Source organism: Andrena cerasifolii, chromosome 8 (genome assembly GCF_050908995.1).
Source record: "Andrena cerasifolii isolate SP2316 chromosome 8, iyAndCera1_principal, whole genome shotgun sequence".
Taxonomy (NCBI): Eukaryota; Metazoa; Arthropoda; class Insecta; order Hymenoptera; family Andrenidae; genus Andrena; species Andrena cerasifolii.
This window is the reverse complement of record NC_135125.1, coordinates 15,178,677-15,200,876: the sequence shown is the minus strand read 5'-3', so window position 1 is coordinate 15,200,876 and position 22,200 is coordinate 15,178,677. Positions and strand designations below refer to the sequence as shown.

At 47.1% G+C, this 22,200-nt stretch overlaps 3 protein-coding genes across 4 annotated transcripts in view; 2 read left to right on the top strand and 1 right to left on the bottom strand.

Moving 5' to 3' along the window:
- Positions 1 to 32: 32 nt before the first annotated feature.
- Holn1 (CD2 antigen cytoplasmic tail-binding protein 2 homolog holn1) lies at positions 33 to 2,792 on the top strand. 2 transcript variants are annotated; one of them, XM_076818849.1, is made up of 7 exons: positions 33 to 155; positions 328 to 485; positions 1,102 to 1,265; positions 1,534 to 1,729; positions 1,796 to 1,977; positions 2,053 to 2,161; positions 2,235 to 2,792. In XM_076818849.1, the coding sequence occupies exons 2-7, from the start codon at positions 350 to 352 to the stop codon at positions 2,468 to 2,470; spliced, it is 1,023 nt and encodes a 340-aa protein (XP_076674964.1). In that variant the 5' UTR covers positions 33 to 155; positions 328 to 349; the 3' UTR covers positions 2,471 to 2,792. The 2 variants fall into 2 exon arrangements, with proteins under 2 accessions (XP_076674964.1, XP_076674963.1); XM_076818848.1 differs by having other exon boundaries at positions 43 to 485.
- Positions 2,793 to 3,426: 634 nt separating this feature from the next.
- Positions 3,427 to 22,200, bottom strand: part of LOC143372544 (uncharacterized) — a 37,825-nt gene continuing 19,051 nt past the window's right edge. The window contains exon 3 of the mRNA XM_076818822.1: positions 3,427 to 12,116. Within this exon, the coding sequence (XP_076674937.1) occupies positions 10,237 to 12,084 (1,848 nt within the window). The 5' untranslated portion in view covers positions 12,085 to 12,116 and the 3' untranslated portion in view covers positions 3,427 to 10,236. The remainder of the gene's footprint in view (positions 12,117 to 22,200) is intronic.
- LOC143372540 (uncharacterized) overlaps positions 4,155 to 22,200 on the top strand; it is a 46,449-nt gene continuing 28,403 nt past the window's right edge. Inside the window, exon 1 of the mRNA XM_076818811.1 lies at positions 4,155 to 4,274. Within this exon, the coding sequence (XP_076674926.1) occupies positions 4,155 to 4,274 (120 nt within the window). The remainder of the gene's footprint in view (positions 4,275 to 22,200) is intronic.

Sequence of the window (22,200 nt, the reverse complement as noted above, 5' to 3'; positions counted from 1 at the left end):
ACGCTTGTGGAAACCAATGTCATTTCCAACTGTTTCCCACCCTGCCCGAAATCTAACCTAAATCGGGTACAGCGTTACATCGTTTCAAACACGTCTCCCTGAAATTCTCGTTTGTCACGCATTTGGAAAGTAATCTGAACTTATCAGCGCGCAAAGTTGAGTGATAACTTCCTTAACGCAAGTGACGCATCGTTCGATGAAGGATTACAATATTTGTACTTCAGTTGAGCGAAATATTCTGTTATTTCGGTTACACGCCGAGACAGGACGAAGAAAGTGTCATTAATAAACTGTCCAGCTAAAGCACGAGTATCATTTATTTTGTAGGTGGTATTTATAAGTTAAGAGAATGTTGAAGCGTAAGTTTGACGAGTTGGATGCAGCCACTAATAAGGCTCCGGTGAAAAACTCGTTAGACTCGGACGAGGAGGACGATGAGAAGGACGAGGATACTTACAATGTGATGCATGAGGACGACTTCGAAGGTACGCCAAGATTAAAGTGACCAGACGTCCCGCATTTGAGCCCTTTGTTCCACATTGAAAAGTGTCCCGCAAAGTGTCCCGGATTGGACATGTAGGGTGGATGTACCAGTGAATGGACATTTTATATTAAAATGAGTAAAATAAGTTGTTAAAATAAGCAACTGATTAATTAGAGACTCTTTTAATTTCTTGCTTCATATCCAAACAATTTTTGCAGCACGTGGAATCAATCGCGCTGCAAACATAATTTTATAAAAATGTCCATTCATTAGCCTTAAGTGTTCATCTATTGGTGCGTTTACCCTGACCTTTTACATTTTCGCAATGGCATAAAGTTACTGTTTCCTCTACTTTTTTTGTTGTGAAAAAAGAAATATTTATAATTTCGTTTCAATGTATCACTTTATAATCACAAGTATGTATTTTTAAATATATTGTATATGCTTTAATAAACTACAGAAAAGATCTCCTCACGGATCTGTTAACACTTTTTTTTTTGCTTGCTTGCTTGTCCCGCAGTGGAACAGAAAATATCTGGTCACTTTAGCCAAGATATACATGGATTAGCGTCGACACGCGAACTCTTTGTAGCTAACAATTTCTATCGTGTGCGCAGGTGTCGAGGATGGGCCTACTGCTGCAGAAACGAACGTGGGTTTCACGGCGTTTAATATGAAAGAAGAATTGGAAGAAGGGCATTTCGATAAGGATGGCCATTATCTTTGGAACAAAGAGAAAGAGATTAGAGATAATTGGTTAGACAACATTGATTGGATGCAGGTTCGTAAAATCAGTTGAAAGATGAAAGTCGTGCCTATGATCGATAATGTTCTATGGAATTTGTATTTGCCATGACAAAACGTGACTTTAATAGCGAACGATTCGAAAGCTGGATACGCTTTTATTTTCACAAGATTTTTCTTGCTCGAGGACTGTTGCATATTGAAATACCAGAATATGTTTTCATACAGCAGAGAAATAGAATTATCTGTAAACCTGCCTTGTTTACTCAGTGACGCAAAACATTACTAAGGCATAATCTTGATAGATCAAACCGAGTTCCGCAGCAAGCGTAAAGAAGGATACTGAGAGCAGTGAGAAACACGGATTGGCAGATAGCGATAGCGATAGCGACAGCGACGAAGACGGTCCAGATATTATGTTCGACCCGACTCAGCTTTATAAACAGATATTGGAATACTTGAAACCCGGAGAGACAGTTTCCAAGGCTCTATGTAGGCTCGGTAGGTGTTCGAATCGATTAGATTCTACTTTAAGGAACGCATATTCATTTCAACGATCGTGCGTAGGCAGGGGAAAGAAAAGGTTGACCACTGCGGAAAGATGGAAGAAGAAAAAGGAGAAAAAGGAAGTAGAGGATGACGAAAATTCCATTAATATAACAAAACTAACAGAATTGGCCAATGAACTGTTGACGCGTACAGGAAATATGGATATATATCAAGAAAGTTATGAACAAATCAAAAAGAAGGTAGTTTATCACGATGAAAGTACATTAACAGGTAGCGAAATTTCAAAGATTCTATCGCGATGCAAATGTTTACAGGTCGAGGTGGGTGAAAAGCGTGCGCATCCTTCCAAGCAGGAGGCTGAATTGGATATGTACGCCGACGACTTCGATGAGAAAGAGAAAGCAAAGTTGGATGAAAGTGAAAGTAATTACACTTCCCGCGTATTTATATTCGTACACAGTTATGTGCACGTAACGCATCCGATATCTACTTTCAGACAATGTCAAAGGAGCAGCGAATTCCGAAAACGATGAAGCCAAGGAAGAAGAAGTGACTTGGGAGTTAAAGTGGTTGCAGGACGAAGCCGCTGAAATCCATGGGCCACATACGACCCAGCAAATGCACGAGTGGGCGAAGGAGGGTTACTTCAAGAGCGGCGCGTGGGTGCGAAGAACAGGGGAGACTAATCAATTTTACAACGCTGCGAGAGTGGACTTCGAACTTTACCTGTGATATTCCGACGTAGCCATCCGATAAGAAAGAAATAGTATCGTAACTTTTCGGAAGCGACGCTGCAAAGCTTGACACATCCATACACTGTTCAGCTAGCATTCTAATTGACTTTAATTAAAGTGTCAAATATGTACATTACTGTTGTAAAGTTCGTCGAACAAGCATTCAAAGCAATTACTATGTAATAAAACTGTGAACTCGTCTGTATTTAAACAATCTCGCCAGTAACGATACAGTTCATTCCACACACGTTGAATGGATGAAAAAAAAGTGAAATGTCCGTACGTAATACATATCGCACGAATAAAACGTATTTGTGAAATATGCGCATCGACTTATTTTCTGTACTATCAGTCTTCGACGAACTCCGTATTGATATTTCGAAACTCAAGACTCTCGAGTTATGCACCTTTTATGGTGTACTCGCTTTGCTTGTTTTCTTTACCGTTTTACTAAAGACCATCCGGTGCGGCACTTAAGCGTGTGAAAAAAAAACGAAACTTACACTTCGGCAACTTCCTGCGCTCACCCGATGGCTGAATGGAGGGGAGAGAAGAGGTGAAATTTATGGTCCTCGAGGCGTGGTATTTTTAAATAGGATTTTATCCCTAAAGTAAATCTATTTGTACCCGTGCATGAAAAAACCTCCCGGCTATCCCCTGTTTATTCAACGGAGTGCAACTCGACGTCCTCTCGTCTGGCGCTTTTGTGTTTTTTAAAAAAATAAATTCTCGAAACTCGCCAACGCTCCCTTCGTATTCGCCTTATCCACGGTTACGTCATAAGCGAATATCGTTCCCTTTCTAGAATAAGGGGATATTAATATCGACGACACAAACGGTACACACAGAAGGATGGGACACATGAGACAGTGGGGATTACAATAGCAGAGATAGTCTACACGTGAACACAGCGAGGCAACACAGCGAAAGGGATCGAACATGTTCTACCGTCTATACTGAATATACAATATAACTTTATTAGGTATCTTAAACATTTTTATTAGCAATGTATGAAATTTCTATATGTTTACTTAAAATATTTCGTGTATGTAAGTACATACATATGTACCCGTGAATATGTGTATATATATATACCTTTTTTTTTGTTATATATATATATATAAATCGTTAAGTATAAATTCGTAGCTCCAGCCGAAAGTTCGAACGAAATTTCGAGCGGAGTTTCACAAGACGAGGCTCGCCCCTTGCAATTTCAACGCGTAGCAAAAGTCGACCGAGCCCCTATGGTCGTAGATCGGAATTGGAAAGAATTTTAAACACGACTTGCGATACATTATGCAAAATACGAATTTACGTCTACGTTTTATCGAACACCGTAAATCGTTGCGCCTTCGATCGAGCGTCGGTACCATCGATACTTTCGCTACGCTCGATCCAAGGAGATGCTATGAGATCCAAAAAATCGCGATCCTCCCCACTGATAAGAAACTAGCCAATTCCGCGTATCAGAATTCTGCGAATCAGCAAAGTATAAAGTCGTCGAACGCCGGGAACTGTGCCCTCGACGTTTTCACCCGGCCCGGCCCTTTTTAGAGGGGCAGGGGGGGGGGGGGGATGAAGAATGCAAGAGAAAGAAGGCATGAAGCGAACAACTGTACAGAAAGGCTACGAGCGGACGAAACTATTTACAGGAAAGATCGACATAGGTTAGGTTCAGTGCAATGACATTTTGCGCGGAGATGAACGGAACGGTTACACGTGACTGGTCTTCGTCGGTTCACGAGGACGCGACAGTGGCTAAGGGTGCACAAAAAACGAGCAGACAAAGGGACGAAGGAAAGGTACGAATGGCACAAACAGTGGACGCATTCAAGTAAGCCGGTTTCATAAACGCACGTAAATACACAAGCTTGTAACGAAGCGCTTGGCATCATTGTTCCGCGATAAATCGTTCGGGAAACGCTGGTGTCGATATTGTCTTAATTCTAGCCTTAATCTAGTACTAGCTCCATTAAACGTCGGATACACGAGTAAACGCGGCTGAGTCGACGGACACCCTGAGCGTTTCAGAGGGAGCTGCTCGGGCAGCACTGCTTACTCTCAGCGGTGCGTAAAATAAATCCTTGTAATATCCTAACCTATTGACACGTGTCGGAGGGTTCGCAAGGTTCCCTATCGTGAGCTCACGAAACACAAATTCCCACTGTACTGTTTACTATCTATAGACATTTCGAGAACCTATTAACTGCTAATAACTCAGTAACGCAAGGTGTAACAGTGCGATCCCTCGTGCGAAAATAAATGAAATTGTGCAACTTACGTTGATAAGTTGCAAGTACCGCATCATAAGAGATCGGAACATAAAGGCTCAATGAAAACACAGATAGAATCTCCTCCGAGATCATCCCCACCTCTCGTACAGCGATCTACTCCCAGCACTGTCGCTAATTATTAAACGCAGGATACCAAGTAAGTACTCTCAAGTGACTCTTAAGTCCAAACACGCAATTTACGTCCACCGATTAATATTCTAATGCCAAAACGCGCTTAAACGCCCACCAAGGAGAAGTCGCTGTACAACATACACCGTGGCCGAGCAATCTCCCTCGGAAGGCGGGTGTCGCCTCGGCGGCGGCACCCTTCATCAGGGATATTAGCATCGTCGAAAAGGCGAGTGAACGAGCAGCACTCGAGCGATCGAGCGACGGGCGTCGTTCACCAGCCCCGGAGGAAGTGGTGAAGCATATACACGTGTCGCCTACCATTCCATTTACAAGCGAAATTCCATCCGAAAAAGGCTCTCGAGAGTTTTGTATCTTTGCATCGTTGTTATGAAACCGGCGGTGATAATGTAGAGAGAAAGACAGAGATAGATAGATAGATAGATAGAGAGAGAGAGAGTGAGAGAGAGATAGACAAAGTAACACAGACAGGTAAACGAACAATTGAGAAACAACGGACACACACAGACGGACGTTTTCACGCGTTCGAGGAACGTGGTGCGCATACGACGTTGCGTAGGTTTCATTCTATGTACATACAAAAATAGCCGTCGAACGGGGGCGCGCCCTCGAAACCCATCGGAATCCCCCCCCCCCCCCAGGAGCAAAGCCGGAAAAAGGGGGGGTTGCCCGTCGTGGAACGGAAAGAGGAAGCAGACGGGTAGAAGCCGCTTAGCCCTCTTCTGGGTCTTTCTTGCGCGATCCAGCCGTCCTCCTGGACCATCCTCTCTTCTTCATCCTCCTCTTCTTCGTTCTTCAGACTCGGGGAGTCGCGTAGCGTGGGTAACTACCATGACTAACGAGTCGGGGCCAAGTGCCACCGAAGAATCTTGGCTAACCGAGCGGGAAGGTGGCCCCGACAAAACGCTTCCTGCGCTAATATTTTCGGCCGTCGGAAGGTGGTCTTTTCACGCCTCTTCTCACCGACGCGCTTCGCGTTCACCTCGAATTGGTCGATTATCTACCTTTGCTCTATGCTCAATGAGAATTTACGCCAGTGATTACTACCCTAAAGAAAAAGGAGTAACCACGACTGAAGCAATTCAAAAGTTACTTCTGCATTGTAATTCAGAAAATTGTTTAAATAACGGATCGAATAAAAGTTACTGTAACTCTAGATTATTGGATGAATTGAGTTAATAATTTCACTCGACAATAATGTTTCTAACTTTGATTCGTTATTCGAAATGTTTATTTGAATAAGACTTTCGCCCATCTCGGATCTGCGGACACTTCCTATCTATTTCCACAAGCGACGCGTGACACTGATCTCTTCAACCCCCTTTCTCCGAGCCACTCCCCGTAGTTTGCCAACGAAATGCCAGGATAAGTTCCATTCCCCGTGGATAAAATCATGGAACACGGCCCGCCCTGTTCACCGACTCAATCATCGAACTCCGCCGCGATAGAATTAAGTGGGGAGGGTTTTACGTCGACCCCTGACATATCCCGACAGTTCTGCACTTTATCGATATCAGCGGCGGAAGGGACGCGGGTCGACGGGATATAAAACGTGCAAACGGAAAGTCCCGGCGTAACCAGATTGCCACGGAGGAGCCGGGGACGCGAGCAAGTTTCCAGGTTCCGACCGATCGGTTTGGGAACTTCGTATCGGAGGCTGAGAAGTTGCGCGTGATGGACGACCTCGAGGGCCAGAGGAGCCAGCGGCTTCTAGGTCAGTGGGACCTTCTGTTTTCACCCTCGACTCGCCCCCTCCGCGGTATCGCTTCTCCGCGGCGGGGGAAGATGAATTTTTCAGACCCGTCTGCTCCTGGCGAGACGCTCGGGGAAGAAATACCAGCGACCGCGGAACCGTCCCGGCTCATTTCCCCGGGAATCACGTTCTTACAGGTGGCGCGAATATTTCATCCCCCGCTTAGCTCGCTCAATTTTTTATGCCGCCACCCACGCGCCCGGCTGCCATTGCCACTGAATGGCAACGCGAATTAAGCGGCTGAGTGTCAGGCGAATTGGTGAAATTCAACGCGATGGGGGTGCACGAGGGACTACAGGGTACCTAATACGCACATGCAAAGCGGTGACTCTGTTTCAATCACTCTTCGGCTTGGTACAATTGATATATATATATAATTAAATTAAATATGTATATCGATAAGTTAATAGTTGTAAAAGTTGCGTTAAAAATAATAAAATTAATACGCGATAATTTAATTATTGGGGGATAATTAAATTAAATAAATCGTTAATTTCTCGCCCCTCGTTTGCAATTCTGTGTACTCGATGCGAAGATAAGCTACTTGCAAGTTATACAAATTGTGCGTTCTTATGAACTTTCTTCTTGTCTTTTGGTACTGAATGCAACTAAAGGAGAACGCTATGGGTACGCAACTCCCTTGCGTTTGATGTAAACTCGAGTCGGCCCCACATAAATCATAGATCCAGTGTTTACGAAGCCATGGTCACAGTTCCTTCACGGCGAGATGAATATTTAACGCGGAAACTTTGCCTATCGAGGAGCTATCTAAATGGGAGGCTTTAATCAGCACGGAATTCAATATTCCGCGAGAATTTCTCGACGGACGGGTGACGCTTCGAGGACACGCTCTCGACGGCGAAACACACGCACACAAACGCAGAGCACGCATACAGACGAATCCCCGTGGATCGTGCCGACGAGTTCGCGTAATCATCCCGCGACTTGGTGACGCCTGCCGAAGGTACCAGTGCGGGACCACGCGAATTCGAGGGCGCGCGACAACCCCTCGGCGGTGTTCCACGACGGAGACGTGCGCATTATCTTCGTGATGCTTTAAGTACTATATTTTCATTTCCTCTCTCATTTTTGTATTCAAAACGTAACATCTTTCCAAACTTAACATCATAAATTAATAAATAAATATATATATATTATTTATATATATATATATATATGTATGCTTATGTCTGTATAAACGCGTGTAATCTCGTCTCTAAATATATCCAGTGTGTAGTGTGGTGCCTACGGTTAAAGATCGCGTCTATTATTGCTTCAATTTACAAGATCCTGATGAACGGTCCTCTCCATCGGCCGTGCGACGGGCGGGACAGAGAAGCGAAACGCGGGGGCCCGTTCGTCCCAGCGATTCCGAACGTCGCGCGTCTCATTTTGCTCCCTTAAAAACACGGAGGGAACGGGAATCGACGGCTTCCTGCTTTCTCTTTACAAATCGTCCCCCGTTAAAATCCTCGGCCGAGGTAGGCGACCTGGCACGCTAGACATCCGTCGCCCAGGTTTACACGGCCTAAAGTGGACCCTGGACGAGGGGACCGGACGGGGGTGTAGGGGGAATGTGTACGAAGGGTGCACCGTTGCGCGGGTGAACGTAGAGGAGAGAAGACGTCCAGCGAGACGCAGACGGATAAAACATAGCGAAAGACGGAGATGCGATTTCGAGGGATGGGATGCTATATCCTAGAACGGTTTAAACGGGCTAACGAGACGCTGCTTTGATTTGATTTGTCACCGCGTTTAAACGCGAAATGAACGCGGAACACGGCGCCCCCCGACATTTGCACTGAACCAACGGAATCCGACGCAATCCGTGGAAATAAATACGTTCCCGGCTGCAGCCGGCACGTTTGCGCCCCCGTACAATTTACATTCCAGGTCGGATCGCGCTCTCCCTACGGCCCGCCCGCCTACGCGCCCTCCCTAGCCAGCGAAAAATGCATATCTGGTTCCCCGGCGGCGCGACTATCTCGGAAGACATTTCATTTCCAACTGCGTGGCCGCTCTTCGGTGTCGCGTCACGTGGCAGCTTCTGTCCTTCCATCCTGGACGAACGCTCGTGGCCCGCTTAAAGGTCTGCGCATACATATCGGTTCCGTGTCAGTTCCGTGGTCGTAAAAGGTATCGGTTGCTTGTTTTGGAATGGAGCAGCGCACACTTGTCTTCTTCTACGTGCAGTTGTCCGTAAGAAAAGAATGAGACGTGCTACTCTTCGTACCGCGCGGCGATTTGTTCTTCAATAAAAAATATCTTCTCGCGCCCCACACATTTTTGGACAAAATGTTTCTCCGACAAAAAATGAACGAGATTGAAACGTTGTCTATTTGGATTTTACACAAAAGATGTAGTAAAAAACGAGCGAAGAGAAAGCATTGGGTTCATCCCATAAACAGTATTAGACGTGAAAAGGGAAGCGTGTGGATGAGATTGTATGGATTAAAATGTACTTTTACTTTAATAATTAGCAGTGGATTGCTGATGTCGAGGAAAGCATCCATTTACAGGAAACCAGATGTTTTACTATGTACCAGCATTGGAGTAAAACTTACTTAAGGAATTTTTGAATTTTCATTACAGGTGCAGGGAAAAAAAGGAAAAAGCGACCTTCATTATTTTCTTCGCTATTCCAACCAATTGCGATTTTTTTCAAAACGACGTAATACGCCACCTACTGAGGAACCTAGTACTTCTAGCTTCTAATAAAATCACGTGGTTTGGACCAATTTTAAAAACGTTATTCTGTTTTGAAGGGTGTGCGAATACTTCTGTCACCTGCTGACTGAAAGAACTGTACAGCAGGCTTGCAGAAACGGCTGAATTGGCACTGACCGAGCCGGAGCGGGCCTCCTACACAGTTGTCAGTGAAATTAGGGACACGGAACGGATACGGAACTGACACGGAACGGATATGTGTGCGCAGACCTTAAGGCTGTCGGGTACGCTAGCAGTCCCTGCGGACGCTGGGATCGATACTTCCGGGAAGGATTACCGTATCACGGCTGATCTCGCGCAATCAGTTAGAACAGATCCAGCCTTATTAGAGCCTCCTCCGATCGCGACAACGATGGATCCACCTCGGGGGACATTTCTTACGGTAATCCCCTCGCCGAAACACGGATTACTCGTCGAGTGCGCGCCCCGTTCGCCGTGGCGGCTCTTTCTCAGATTCCGTTACATCGGGTTGACGGACGTATCAGCTCATCGGCACGGCTCAGCCTCCATCGTCGATGGCACTGCCTCGCGTTGGTAGGGAGAATCTGCCGGAGGGAGCCGGAGGTGGAAAGGCGGCGGAGAGACAGTGGTTCCGTATCCCCAGGGGACAGCGTTGGAGCCAGGCAGACGGGAGACCTGCTACTCCTGCTTCCACGTGTCGCGGTGGGGAATATTCATGGGGATAAGTAGCGCAGGGATGCAGACGCCGTTATTGCATCAGCTTCCACGCGGTTACCACGACGCGCCCAACCTGCGTTTCAATAGGTGAAACGAGCCGAGGTGCGCTTGAGGAGGATCACGGCCTCCTCGCTCTTGTTCTGAGTATGTACTGCTCGGTACAGAGGGCAAGAGGCTGCGCGCTCAGACGAACACTACGTGAGGCTTCTGGGGAAGCGGAGGTTGGTAATCGTAGTCGTAGTCGTAGTCGTAAGCGCAGTCGAGTCTGTGAACGGCGGACCTCGGTGGAGCCGGGGTCTGGGCGCGATAAGGCGACAAGAGTTCCGGCGGCTCGTCGCGCGGATCGCTCACGTCGGCCACAGCGTACACGCCCTCTTCCGCCGGCTGTCTTGGCTCCGCGTCCCGCCGGCTGACGCGGGTATACCTGGGCGTCTCATAGATGTTCGTGTCCTGGGGCTGGCGGCTCGGCTGGCCGTTCTTGCCGCGAGACGTGTCGTACGGCGTGTCATCGCCCAGAGCCAGCAGTCGCCTGCTGTACGACTCCGCGTTCTTGTCCACGCGGTTGTTGCTCCTGCCCACGTAGACCAGGAACTCCGGCCGGCTAGGGGCCGCGTACGCTAGCCGTTTCTTCCTCCTCGCGTGCGTCTGACGGGCGATCACCAGTACTATGACAACGGTAGCGGCGATACTGCCGGCGGCCATGAGGGAAAGGTAGAAGAAGGTCAGGCTGCACTGCAGCGAACCCTCCGGCAGGGCGATCAGCGGCTTCCCGGCGAACTGCTCGTCGGTGCAGATGATGTCGTGGGTGTCCAGCTCGAGCCTCGACTCGTTCCGCAGCTCCTCCGCCCTGATCACGTTCCACAGCCAGCGCATCGAGCAGTTGCAAACGAGAGGGTTGCCGCCGACGCGCAGGGACAGCAGGCCGTCCACGGGGAACTGCATGTGGTGGAGGGTGGAGAGGCTGCAGCGACGCAGGGAGACCCACTTCAGGTACCTGGCGCCGAAGAGAACGTTGAACGGCAGTTCCTTCAGGCCACGGTTACCGTCCAGCGAGACCCGCTCCAGGTTTACGTTGTCACCGAACGCTTTCGAGTGCACGCTGAGGATCGAGCAGTCGTTCAGCTCGAGGTTCCTGAGCTCGTACAGATTGCGGAAACCTAAGGCGTCCAGGCTACCCAGAGGGTTCCTGCTGAGCACTAGCTGCGACAGTACGCGCAGCTTGGCTAGCGCGAACGTGGGCACGGACGTCAGATTGTTCCCAGAGAGGTCCAGCTTGAGCAGACCGGGCAGACGGTCGAACGTGTCGCCGGCGATGTTCCGGATGACGTTGTTGGCGAGGTTCAACGCGACCAGCGACGGCAGCGGGGGCAACGAGTCCCTGTCCAGCTCCTGTATCAGGTTGTCGGACAGGTCGACGTTCTCCAAGCTGGGAGCCAGCGCCAGGTTGTCGGTCGGGATCTCCAGCAGAGAGTTCTGCTTCAGGATCAGTGTGCGAATCTTGTGCAGATTCCTCAGCAAGCCGCTCGGCAGGCTGGTGATGGTGTTGTCGCTGAGATTCAACACCTCCAGCTCGCCCGTGCTCTTGAACGCTTGCTCGTCCATGTCGGAGATGTTGTTGCTGGCAAGGTTCAGCTCCTTCAGGGCCGCGAGGCCTTGCAGCGCGTTCTTCGCCAGCGCTCTGACCGCGTTGCCGCTCGCGTTCAGGGTGGCCAGCTTCTTTTGGAAGACGAAATTGTCCGAGCCCAGCGTGTGGATGGTGTTGAGGGTGAGGTCGAGGGTCTCCAGGTTACCGTAGAAGCCGAACGACAGGTGGATGTTCCCGACGCGGTTGTTGGACAGGTCCAGATGCTTGATCTCCGGGTTCAATTGGATCGGCACCACCTCGAGGCCTGCGTAGGCGCAAGACGCGCGCAGGCTCTCGTCGTCGCAGCGACATTGGCTCGGGCAGAGACCGTTCGCGACGACTGACATCGCGACGGCAATCGCTATCGCGATTGGCAGCGTCGTCGCCGAGGGTCCACGTGATGCCATTCCATATGAGCTCCTCCTCGACTGGAACTGCCCTGCAATCAAATAACAGGGGCCATTCAGTTGACGTTCCACTCCGCAACGAGGCTATCCAATAACGCCTAATTTATGTGTCGATGAAAATCTCCGTGTGCCTTTAATATCGCGAGCTTCTGTGATATTTTACTAGACCCGAGGTCAATTAGTATTTAATAAAATCTAACAGAGTTGCTAAGTGTTTCTGGAAGCCAGGAGGAATTAGAATCCACCTTCAAAGATAACACTGGCAATTTTTTATGAGGAGCTTAGCTAATGCCTTCAGCTTCGTAGAAGATATAGAGGTAGCAGAGAAAAGGGTAAAAAAACAATTCTGAAGGACTATCTTCCCATAGCTTCAGTCCCACGTAAGTGCAACTTATGCAAGCAAGTACCTTCCTTGAAATAAATATTCCAAATTTTCTTAAAGCTTCCCAAGTTCCCAAACAGTTCAATAACTCGAGCACAAGCTCCCGAATAAAAAGATGCGGTAAACCGTAGCAGGTTGAAGTCGAGCATGTCGACTGCTCGAGCATAATAAAGATCTATCCAAGCATCTTGTCCCCGTCAATAGCGGGGTCCTGATTATTGGAAACAGCCCATGTCGGGGACGCGCACTGTCGTCCCCTATAAAATGCATCGAACAACATGTGATTGGTCCAATGCCAGAAGGCCACGCCGATACAACTCAACCCCTAACTCTGCGAAGTTTCGAGTTACGCGACCACTCAACTTTCTATAGCTCTCCCTTCCCACAGTTTTCTCCACAGAGATAAAGACGCTCTCCTCTGGCGGCGCTTATGTTTCAACCACCCGAGCTCTGTTAACTTCAACCCCTCAACCCTACCGCCTGCGATGTAGACTAGAATATTGAATAGAGACCTATAACCTCTCAGTGGCATCGTGTACACTGTGTACCTCGCGTTCCTTTACTTCATTTCGCGGGTAAGTGAAAAGAAACTGGTACGCGGACCCAAACCCAGGAATACTTCATCAAGAAGCCACAACAGAACTATAAAACCCAAGGGACAGAAAACGCTGGTCATGGCTGAGTTGAAACGTCGACAATATCTACCACGACTAATTATTCAAGATGGCATTGTGTCGCGCATGCTTTTGTTCAGCGTGGACCACCGGTGGCTCACGCGGCACGGAGCGCGTTAAAGACCCTCAAAGTGGATTAGATAAATTCCCAGAGCCCCCTTTCTGAATAACAGTGGCTTCTCCGTGGAGCCCCTACACTTCATAATTACTTCTCGCTGAAAAGAAGCACCCTCTCCGCGCCACTAGTAAACCCTCCACCCTCGACGTCGTCTTATTTTTATTAGCGAAGCGCGGCAGCCTCGGACGACACCCAACTCCAGGACACCCTGTATATAAATCGCCGACTTAAAATAACCCTTTCCACTTTCATTATTACGCGCGCTATACGCGGAAGAGCGCTCCTCTTTGGCTGGGATCGCCGGCGTAATTATGTAAACGATATTCCCGGAGGCGCGGGCACGGCGGACCCGTCGGGAACGGTTCGGCGGTATAAAAATCCCGGCGGCCGAAAGAGGAGCTTTGTAAGCGGGCAGCCCGCGAGAGCGTAACTACCCTATAACGTTCGCCGGTTTGCTGCACAAACCCGATGCAAGTTTATTTACGGACACCTGCGCGTTCAATTCGCGCTCGGATCTCGCCCGTCCAGCCCGGCCAGTTCAGCCCCTGTGCGGCGACTTTTTCACGCTCCCCAAAGTAAATAACATTAGCTCGCCGACGCGAGAGGGACAACGATAACACCTCGGATAGTTCCGAGAAGCAAGCGGATCGCTCTGAAAATTAACAAGTCGATGAAAGCCGGTATTCCCGCCGTCGTTTTTACCACCCCACCCTGAAGCTCGCGTGGACGCAGAGAGAAGTTGTGGAAAGTTGCGCGAGTACACGTTTGAGGATCAAATGGAGAGCCACGCGTAGTTAAAATCGATGCAGTTGGCTTCGTTTCGCCGGAGGAGCAATATTGGGGTGTAAAAGAGACAATCTTGAATGTAGCACAGAAGGCGAGTCCAAGGCCGGATTCAGAGGGGGCGATAGGGGCGACCCCCCCCCCCCCAGGGGAATAAAATAGAAAAGTATTATGACACTGTGTACTATTCTGTATAAATAATTAATGTGAATGTAATTATTTAGGTTATAGTTTCAGATAGAGATATTAAAATATAAATTTCAAGCAAATTTTAAATCTTGTAAAATAAGATTAAAAAATGTACTTATGTACTTTTACATATTTCGCCCCCCCCCCAAGAGTAATAAAATAGAAAAATATTATGACACTGTGTACTATTCTGTATAAATAATTAATGTGAATGTAATTATTTAGGTTATAGTTTCAGATAGAGATATTAAAATATAAATTACAAGCAAATTTTAAATCTTGTAAAATAAGATTAAAAAATGTACTTATGTACTTTTAAATATTTCGCCCCCTCCAAGAAAGGCTCCTGAATCCACTACTGGGCGAATCTGTCGGTTTCGGGGCTGGAATGAAGGGATTTAGGGAGAATTGTGCGACGATAGATGTTTGTGTTTTTATGGAGTAGATAGGGGAGAGTTGCCAATATCGCACTGGTCACGTAAATGGTACCTCTTCATTTCTCGGTAATTAATGAATATAAATGACATCTGATGGTAAAAATATCAAGTAAATGATAAATAGGAACAAAACATTTCGAGCTTGCACCCTGTTCTATGCGTGATATAAGCATTTAAAAAAATCAAGTACGATTGATGTAACTTTTTACCAGAAAAACAAATTAATAACAAATTTATAATATATAATAGTAGCTGCCTAAAAGATCACGCTACAATATCCAATAGCCACTTGCGTTCAAATTATTTAATACCAAATACAACGTAAAATATTTTAACTGCGACGACCATCTAATATAAAATGGCTATTGAAGCTAATACTGATATTATTCTTTTTATCAGAATAACCTGAATATGTTCAGAATTTTATGCTGATTCAGAAAACCTGGTCGATATTTGCTTCAAGACAATATTTCTCCTAAGGTGCTAGGAGAGATAGTTCGTCGTTAGAAGGGACGGTTTGCGTCTTCGGGAGAGATGACCCACATCGTGTAACTTAATATATACTTTCCCATATTACGAAGTTACTCGCTCAGCGTTGGAAAATAAGGTCAGATTAAAGTCACATCCTCTTAATCGAGTCCACCAGCGTTTTCGAGGCACATTGCTAGCGCTCGACATTTTGTAACTCAATTTACAAGCCTAACGCTATTTACGATGATACTTAGCAAAGATCATAAACGTCGTTAAAAATTGAACCTCGTAGGTTCCCCCCCGTTGGACGAATTCCATGGAAAAAGAGGAATTACGTCTGGCGAAGAAGGTTGGAAGAGTTGGTTCGCGGCGCAGCACGAGAGCCAGTGTAGAGCATCATCCGAGAGCGACCGCTGATAATTTCAATTCCGTAACTAGTCTCCTGGCAAGTGTTCCGCAGTGGGATGTTCCCCGAAAGCCTCGTTTCGGTAAGTGCTGGCAGTGGCAGTAATTTTTCACGTCCCCGTTTCTTCCCTCTGCGCCCTGCCCGGCGGAATAACAAATGGCGCTGATCTCGCTGTCATGTATAATGCACAGATTTACAGCATTCCGCCTATCTGACAGAGCTATACGTCTCTCCCTGCCCTCCGCGCTCTCTCTCTGTCTCCCAGGGCCGCGGCAAAAAAAAGAGAGAGAGAGGGAGAGGGAGCGGAGGAAAAAAAGATACAGGCGGACGTTAACATCCGCGGCATGTAATATCCCGTATGGCAGCAGGCCCGACGTTATTTTCTTCCACGAGAAATCGGACGTTTTTTCCTTCGACCCTACGTCCCCCACCGCTGTTCGAGAGTTAGGCCTGGAGGAGACAGCGTATTTCTTGGGGTGAACGAAGGGCACCGTATCCACGGGAAGGAAGTCGCGAGGAATAGGGTGAAAGCGGGCTTTCCTCGAGCTGGGATCAAGGGGGACGTGATTACCTCGAAATTCGGGCTTTCTGGCCATCGCTATAAGCGACATCAGCCTGATAAACAACACTTGTCTACGGGCAGATAAGGGCGAAGGGCTCTGCATTAGCTGGGGGAAGGGGAGGGATCTTTCGCCACCAGGGGGGGAAATATTTGTGCTGGATGCTTCCGTGAAATTAGGTTCGAACTGTGCGGTGTTTGATCGGGTCAGTGGAGACTGGTTTATTGCGTTTCTTCCCTTGATTCGATTGCTCCCGCGATTCTTGCACCCGGGGAAATAGCGTAGGGGTAGCGAATAGAGGATTGCTATGAAAATCGGAGCTGGTGATATATGTATTCAAATTCTTTCCCCTCCACTGTCTCATTTACTTAAGGGATTATACCTAGTCAGGTGGCCGAAAAGAGGTGAATGTTTGTGATTTTTTTTCGAAAAAGCGGAAGCATATAGTTTTGCACAAATTTTTGTACTTAAAAGGGCAGCATTTAAAGAACATTTGGTAATTTTTTCGTAGAGATATATTTACGTTTATAGTAAAGTAACAACCGACATCCAAGAAGCCTTTTTAAAAATTTGCTTTTGCGGTGAGCACTGCCGGTCGGAACCAGATTATCTAAAATCAAAAAAAAGATTTCGAAATATTAATTTAAAACAAAGTAGCGGCTATTTAAAGCTAAAATCCTGATTTTTCGTGCAAAAATCAGGCGAAAAAATCGGGATTTCAGCTTTAAAAAAACGCCATTTTGTTTTAAATTAATATTTCGGAAATCTTTTTTTGATTTTAGATAATCTGGTTCCGAACGGCAGTGCTCACCATAAAACCAAATTTTTAAAAGGGCTTCTTGGATGTCTGCTCTTTTAAGGGGATGTTCCGGTCTAGAGCCCCCCAAAATAGGTGATATTTAGGAATTAATTAAAGGAAAACTACTGTATATAATTTAATCGGACTTCGTGCATTGTATTAAGGGTGTCTTAAGCTACAGATATATATTTTTTGTTTTATAATTAATCATTGCAGACGGCACTGGGGAGTCGTTAAAGTCAAGGCGTCAAAAAATTGATCCAAATCGGTGGGACCTGTATCTTGAAAAATAATTATCCGATTCGACTGAAACTTTTTTATTTTGAAGAATATACTTCTGGCTAGGGGGAGAAACCAGAAAAAAATACAAAAAATTGAAAATTTATAATTTTCAAAGGCGTTGAAAGGATGAAAACTGTAGGGAAAATGTGATTTCAAACTACAAGTGTCGTTATTTTCTAAGAAATGCCATTTTTTGTATTTTTTTCTGGTTTCCCCCCTAGCCAGAAGTATATTCTTCAAAATAAAAAAAGTTTCAGTCGAATCGGATAATAATTTTTCGAAATACATGTCCCACCGTTTTGAGAACACTGTTTCGAGAAAAACGCGTTTAAAGTTTTACGCGAGTGCCGAGTGTTGTCCATGCATTTGCCGCTACTCAAATGTCTATAACTTCGTGAATTTTACGAATTTCAACAAATCCTTTTAAACACGTATTCCTAAAAGGTTGAACATTCGAAAAATGAAATAAAAAAAATCGACTTTTAGACCAGAAGGTCCCCTTAAGTACAAAAAATTGTGTAAAAATATACGCTTCCGCTTTTTCATAAACAATTCACAAACATTCGCCTCTTTTCGGCCGCCTGACTCGATGATATAACCCCTTAACTCGACAAGCTTGGTGTCTACAGTTTGTTCAGGATGTAGAGAAGCATGGACAGAGATCTACTTTCAATCTTCAATCGACAAACCCCAGAGAAATATTACAGATCACTGGATGGACGGGTAACGACGTCCCATATAATATACCCATAATCGATCCCATCCGCGTCGATTGTGCAGGTTCGTCTCGTGTCTGCGTTCTTAGCCCCGTTACATTGACTCGCCCTAAATTATTCAACCGCCCCCGGCCGGCCAGGAGCACGTCGATCCGAGATTTCCCGTTTACCGATAAAGAGCGAAATAAATAATAAACGGAGGCGTTTCCTTGTCTAGCGCGGACGACGAAATTTGTCCGCGCATGCATAATACATGGCGGCCACGGCATCGAACGAGGCACCTAGGCCGTGCTCTGCTGACTTCTTGTCTATAATGGAATCTGCGCAGTCCGCCCAATTTCGGGGCCGCGAGGGAGGCCAGGGTGGGTGGAGTATAAAGCAAAGAAAACCGCGGGTAACATATAACAGGCCAAGTCATTCAATTTACAGGATCCCCTTTTCCGTTTCCAACTCATCTCGTTCCAGCCTCGGCGGCTCCAAAACTGAACTGAAGATGAGCCAAACTCATACCCAGACTTGGCTAACCACCGACCGAGCCCGTCGGGAGCTACACCCTCCGCAGCGATGGCTGCGAGTCACGCGCGAGGGAATCACCAACAACCTGAATAGCAAAAGTTTCCGAATCTAGTACGAGCTTCGTAACAGCGTTCTCCTGGTCACCCACAGAGTGGAAGCAAAGTGTGCAGTGACATTTTAGAAGGAGCGACGCGGTGCGTTCAATTCGCTGTGAAAAACAAAGCCTGGTCGCTTCGCGAGGATGTATTAGGTAGCGCAGAATTTCTTCATTCATGCTTAAAGAATTCAAGTACTTTCTTTTATCATTTGCTGTTTAGGAAAAATAGGAGATTTAGTTTGGATACACGTATCATAGAATTGGTGGTCAGAAGTTTAATTAACTGTTGCTACCACTCGGAATCTATGGGATATGAATTTTTAAAATTTTATTGTTTCTGATGGAAGCATTTTGCTTTTGTTACCGTTCAGAGTTTAAACTTTCTTTTGATCACTGCTGCGTGTGAAGGCTAAAGGGGAAAACGAGGAATGTTTATTTTCCGTGACTTTTTGCCATTTTTCGTGGCAACTGGAGCTACGGAACTGTCGAATAACAAAGGGTTATAAAGTTCAAATACCCCCGCAACGAAGCACTTAATTTTCTCGATAAAGCTGTATTGTGACATTCCTTGTTTCTCCCCTTAGCTTTCTTGTATGGGTACGTACAGCTGTGTTTCATTGCTTGGATTTTTGAAAAATAAGAATCGCTCTAATTTTCGCACGCAGTGTTCGCAACAGACTCCCGATTTAGGATCGCTTCGAACGCCATTCGCCGCGCTGTGAAGGAGCTAACGCGCACCAGCGGTCACGTTCTCAGGGTATCCGCGTCGTTTCTGCGACGGCTCAGAGTCATTAAGTGGAATTTTTGACGGAACGAAGGTGATAATCCTTGACTCGCTCCACTTTCTTGCTGCGTCAAAAGAAAAGTCATTAAGTGGAGGTCAACTTGAAACTAGGTTGTCTGTCCGAGAAAAACCTCTCGGGGGCATCGCGCGCGATATAACGCCGGCCATGTAAAATTCATTTGCCCGTCTAACGACTTGTGGACTTTGAAAATTGCAGTTGAAAAGTCAATTATCACTCTGCGACGGAAATATGACGCGAAACGAAACGAGACGCAGAAATAATCCCCACGAATCACTTCAACTTCGAATGATATTAAAAAAAAACATATTTTCTCGACGCACTTCAAATAATTCGTCTGATCCACCTAAAGTAAACTTTTGCGACAGGAGAAAATTCAATTTGTACTCGATAGTAAGCGTCAAAAATATTCCCATTCCATCGCTAAGAAGTTCAAACAAAAGGGAACATTCGAATCTCAATCATCCCTTAATCATCCCTTAACCAGTCACGTGGAGTCTGGAACTAATATTCCCCTCTTTTCATTCGAAATTGTTTCAGAATACGTGGTGCCACGAGGGCAACTTTCAGTGGATCGATCAGAACACGCAAAAGCGTCTTGTCAAATACGCAATAAATTCGCTAAATGCTCCAGTGGATGTTAGAAATAGGCTCGACAATGTGAAATTAATAAAGAAGGGTCTGCGAGACTCCGCGTCACCGTATACCTATGTCGCGCAGTGGGACGTCACCAATTAAGGGTTAAAGAAACATTCACATCCCCCTAGTCGTACACGTTCCACTTACACCTCCAAACCCACCCTCTCCAAAAAGAAGCTGCTCACACCTCTCATCTCGCGCCAGCAATTCATTTGCACACAAGCAACCACCCTTCCTCGCCCTCCGCCGCAAACTCCACCCCCATCTCTCTGCGAATCAAACAAGAACCCAAGCGCGAAAAAGCGTGCGCGTGTACGCGACTTAAAAGCAGTCTCCGTGTCGGGATATTCATGGGGCTGCGAGCGGTAGACGCGAGGCCGAAAGAAACGCGACGCTATAAACGGCCGCTGCCCGGCATTTAACCCAGATCCCGCGAATGCTAACGGATCAGGCCGTTAATAACGGCGGACGTTCGGCGGGCGAGTAGTAGAGGTCCGCGATTGGACCGGCGCGTGCACGGGTCTATACAAATCGCGCGAATCGCGGCTGCAATTGAAATGCTAATTCGATTACCGCCCACTCCCAGCGGCCGGTGGAAAAAGTCGCAGGCCGGTATCATCCCGCCGGAACGGCTAACTCGATCAGCATATTTAAAAGCGCTGGGAAATCGGGAAATTCGTTAAGGGAGCGGGGGTCTCCGCCGCTGGCTTTAATCTAACGCTCTCCTACCCGTCTTAATGAATAGTCCCCGGACCGTGGGTGAACGACGCGCTCGCAGCTGGGAATAAATTACAGGTCCGTAGACCGGGCAACTGGACCCCTTAGCGGCGAGCCCCTCTCGCTTAATTTATGCATTTCTTGACCCGTACAGACCCGTCGGATTCCTACCTGTTGGTCCCCGCTCGAGTCTACCACCTGTTCGAAACGGATACCTCCTACCTCGCCGAGAAAAGGAGACAAAAAGGTACTGGGTGTCCGAGAAGAAAGTGGTCAAAGTTAAGGAAGCCGAAGCCTCTGCTTTGGGGATGAGAAAAGGGTGATGGGATCGTGTGGCTGGAAACACTTGCTCCACGAGTTATCGACGGCTTCTGTCCGTGGTAGAGTGTTTTGCGAGTGCTGTAACTCGCGAACTGTAAAAAGTCCAAGTTACCAAATTAAAAGGAGTAACTTTTATTTGAGAACTTTTTCTCTATCTGTCGCAGTTCGCCAATTACGTATAACACAAAATTGGAAAATAGCCGGATTTTCAGGGGTTAATTTGACACCCTTAGAGTGAATTTACGCAGCAAGAAGAATATCTATATAGCTTCTACATAACCCCGAAGTTTCATAATTTTTTTAATCGAAGGGTTGGGGATCTTGTAAGCTTCTAACTCTCTACGACCACCCTCTATACGTCCCATTTACATTTTCGAGGGCAGCCGAGCGATTCGACACGACAGATGCCTCGTTAAGTGCTCGTGGAGTCGTTCGGATGGCCGAACGAACGCCTTCGGATTTAACGGCGTTTAACGAGCCGGGAGGCTATTAATTTTCGGTGCAGGAGGAGACCGATATTTCCAGGGAACAACAAGGGGCCCGTGGAATTCCCCCGCCCGTCGGACAGCTGTTCTTCCCAAGGCGCAATTTATCTCCGAGTCGATATCGATATAATCGGAAGGCGCGCGCGCGCGCGCGCATGGACCGTCGCCGCGGGGGCGTCCGATAATGGGCGACGTCCGCTCGAATATTATACCCGCGGAAGGGGGCTATCACTGTTCGGGAGTCGGCCGGCGACGATGGCCGCTGGGACGCGCCATGAAATTTTCATAAAACGATCAACAGGCTAGGGGCACGGCCGCCGAGAACGCTAGTTTGGGCGATCGTCGGGAGTCGCCTGCTCGTTCGAGGAGCACTCGTGGCTGCCAGGAAATTATGCAAATGACGGGGAAGATTCGCCGATGGCCTGGAATCCTGGCGCGATAGCGGAACCGGGTGCTACGAGCGATCGCCACGGGAAAAGGGGTGGAACCCAACGAGCGGAGGCTCAAAGAGTATATACACGGTGGCTCCGAAATAGCTGGTCGGAGGCCAGGCATTCTACGCGGCTTTAAGGTCGGGGAAGTGCGAGAAGTCGTCGGTGGGATACTACCTCTCCGGTTATTAAAGTGGCTGATATTTAAAATTTTACGAAGCATAGGAGACGGTGGCAACATTCTTGGGGCGTTCGGACTATTCTTTTCGTTAGGGGATGATGCAGCATCT

What these genes read in the sequence shown, in the direction of transcription:
- Holn1 (XM_076818849.1), top strand. Translation starts at nt 350, where the DNA reads ATGTTGAAGCGTAAGTTTGACGAGTTGGATGCAGCCACTAATAAGGCT. An exon ending in GCATGAGGACGACTTCGAAG is followed by an intron (nt 486 to 1,101) that starts GTACGCCAAGAT and finishes TCGTGTGCGCAG; the next exon opens with GTGTCGAGGATGGGCCTACT. An exon ending in ATGAACAAATCAAAAAGAAG is followed by an intron (nt 1,978 to 2,052) that starts GTAGTTTATCAC and finishes AAATGTTTACAG; the next exon opens with GTCGAGGTGGGTGAAAAGCG.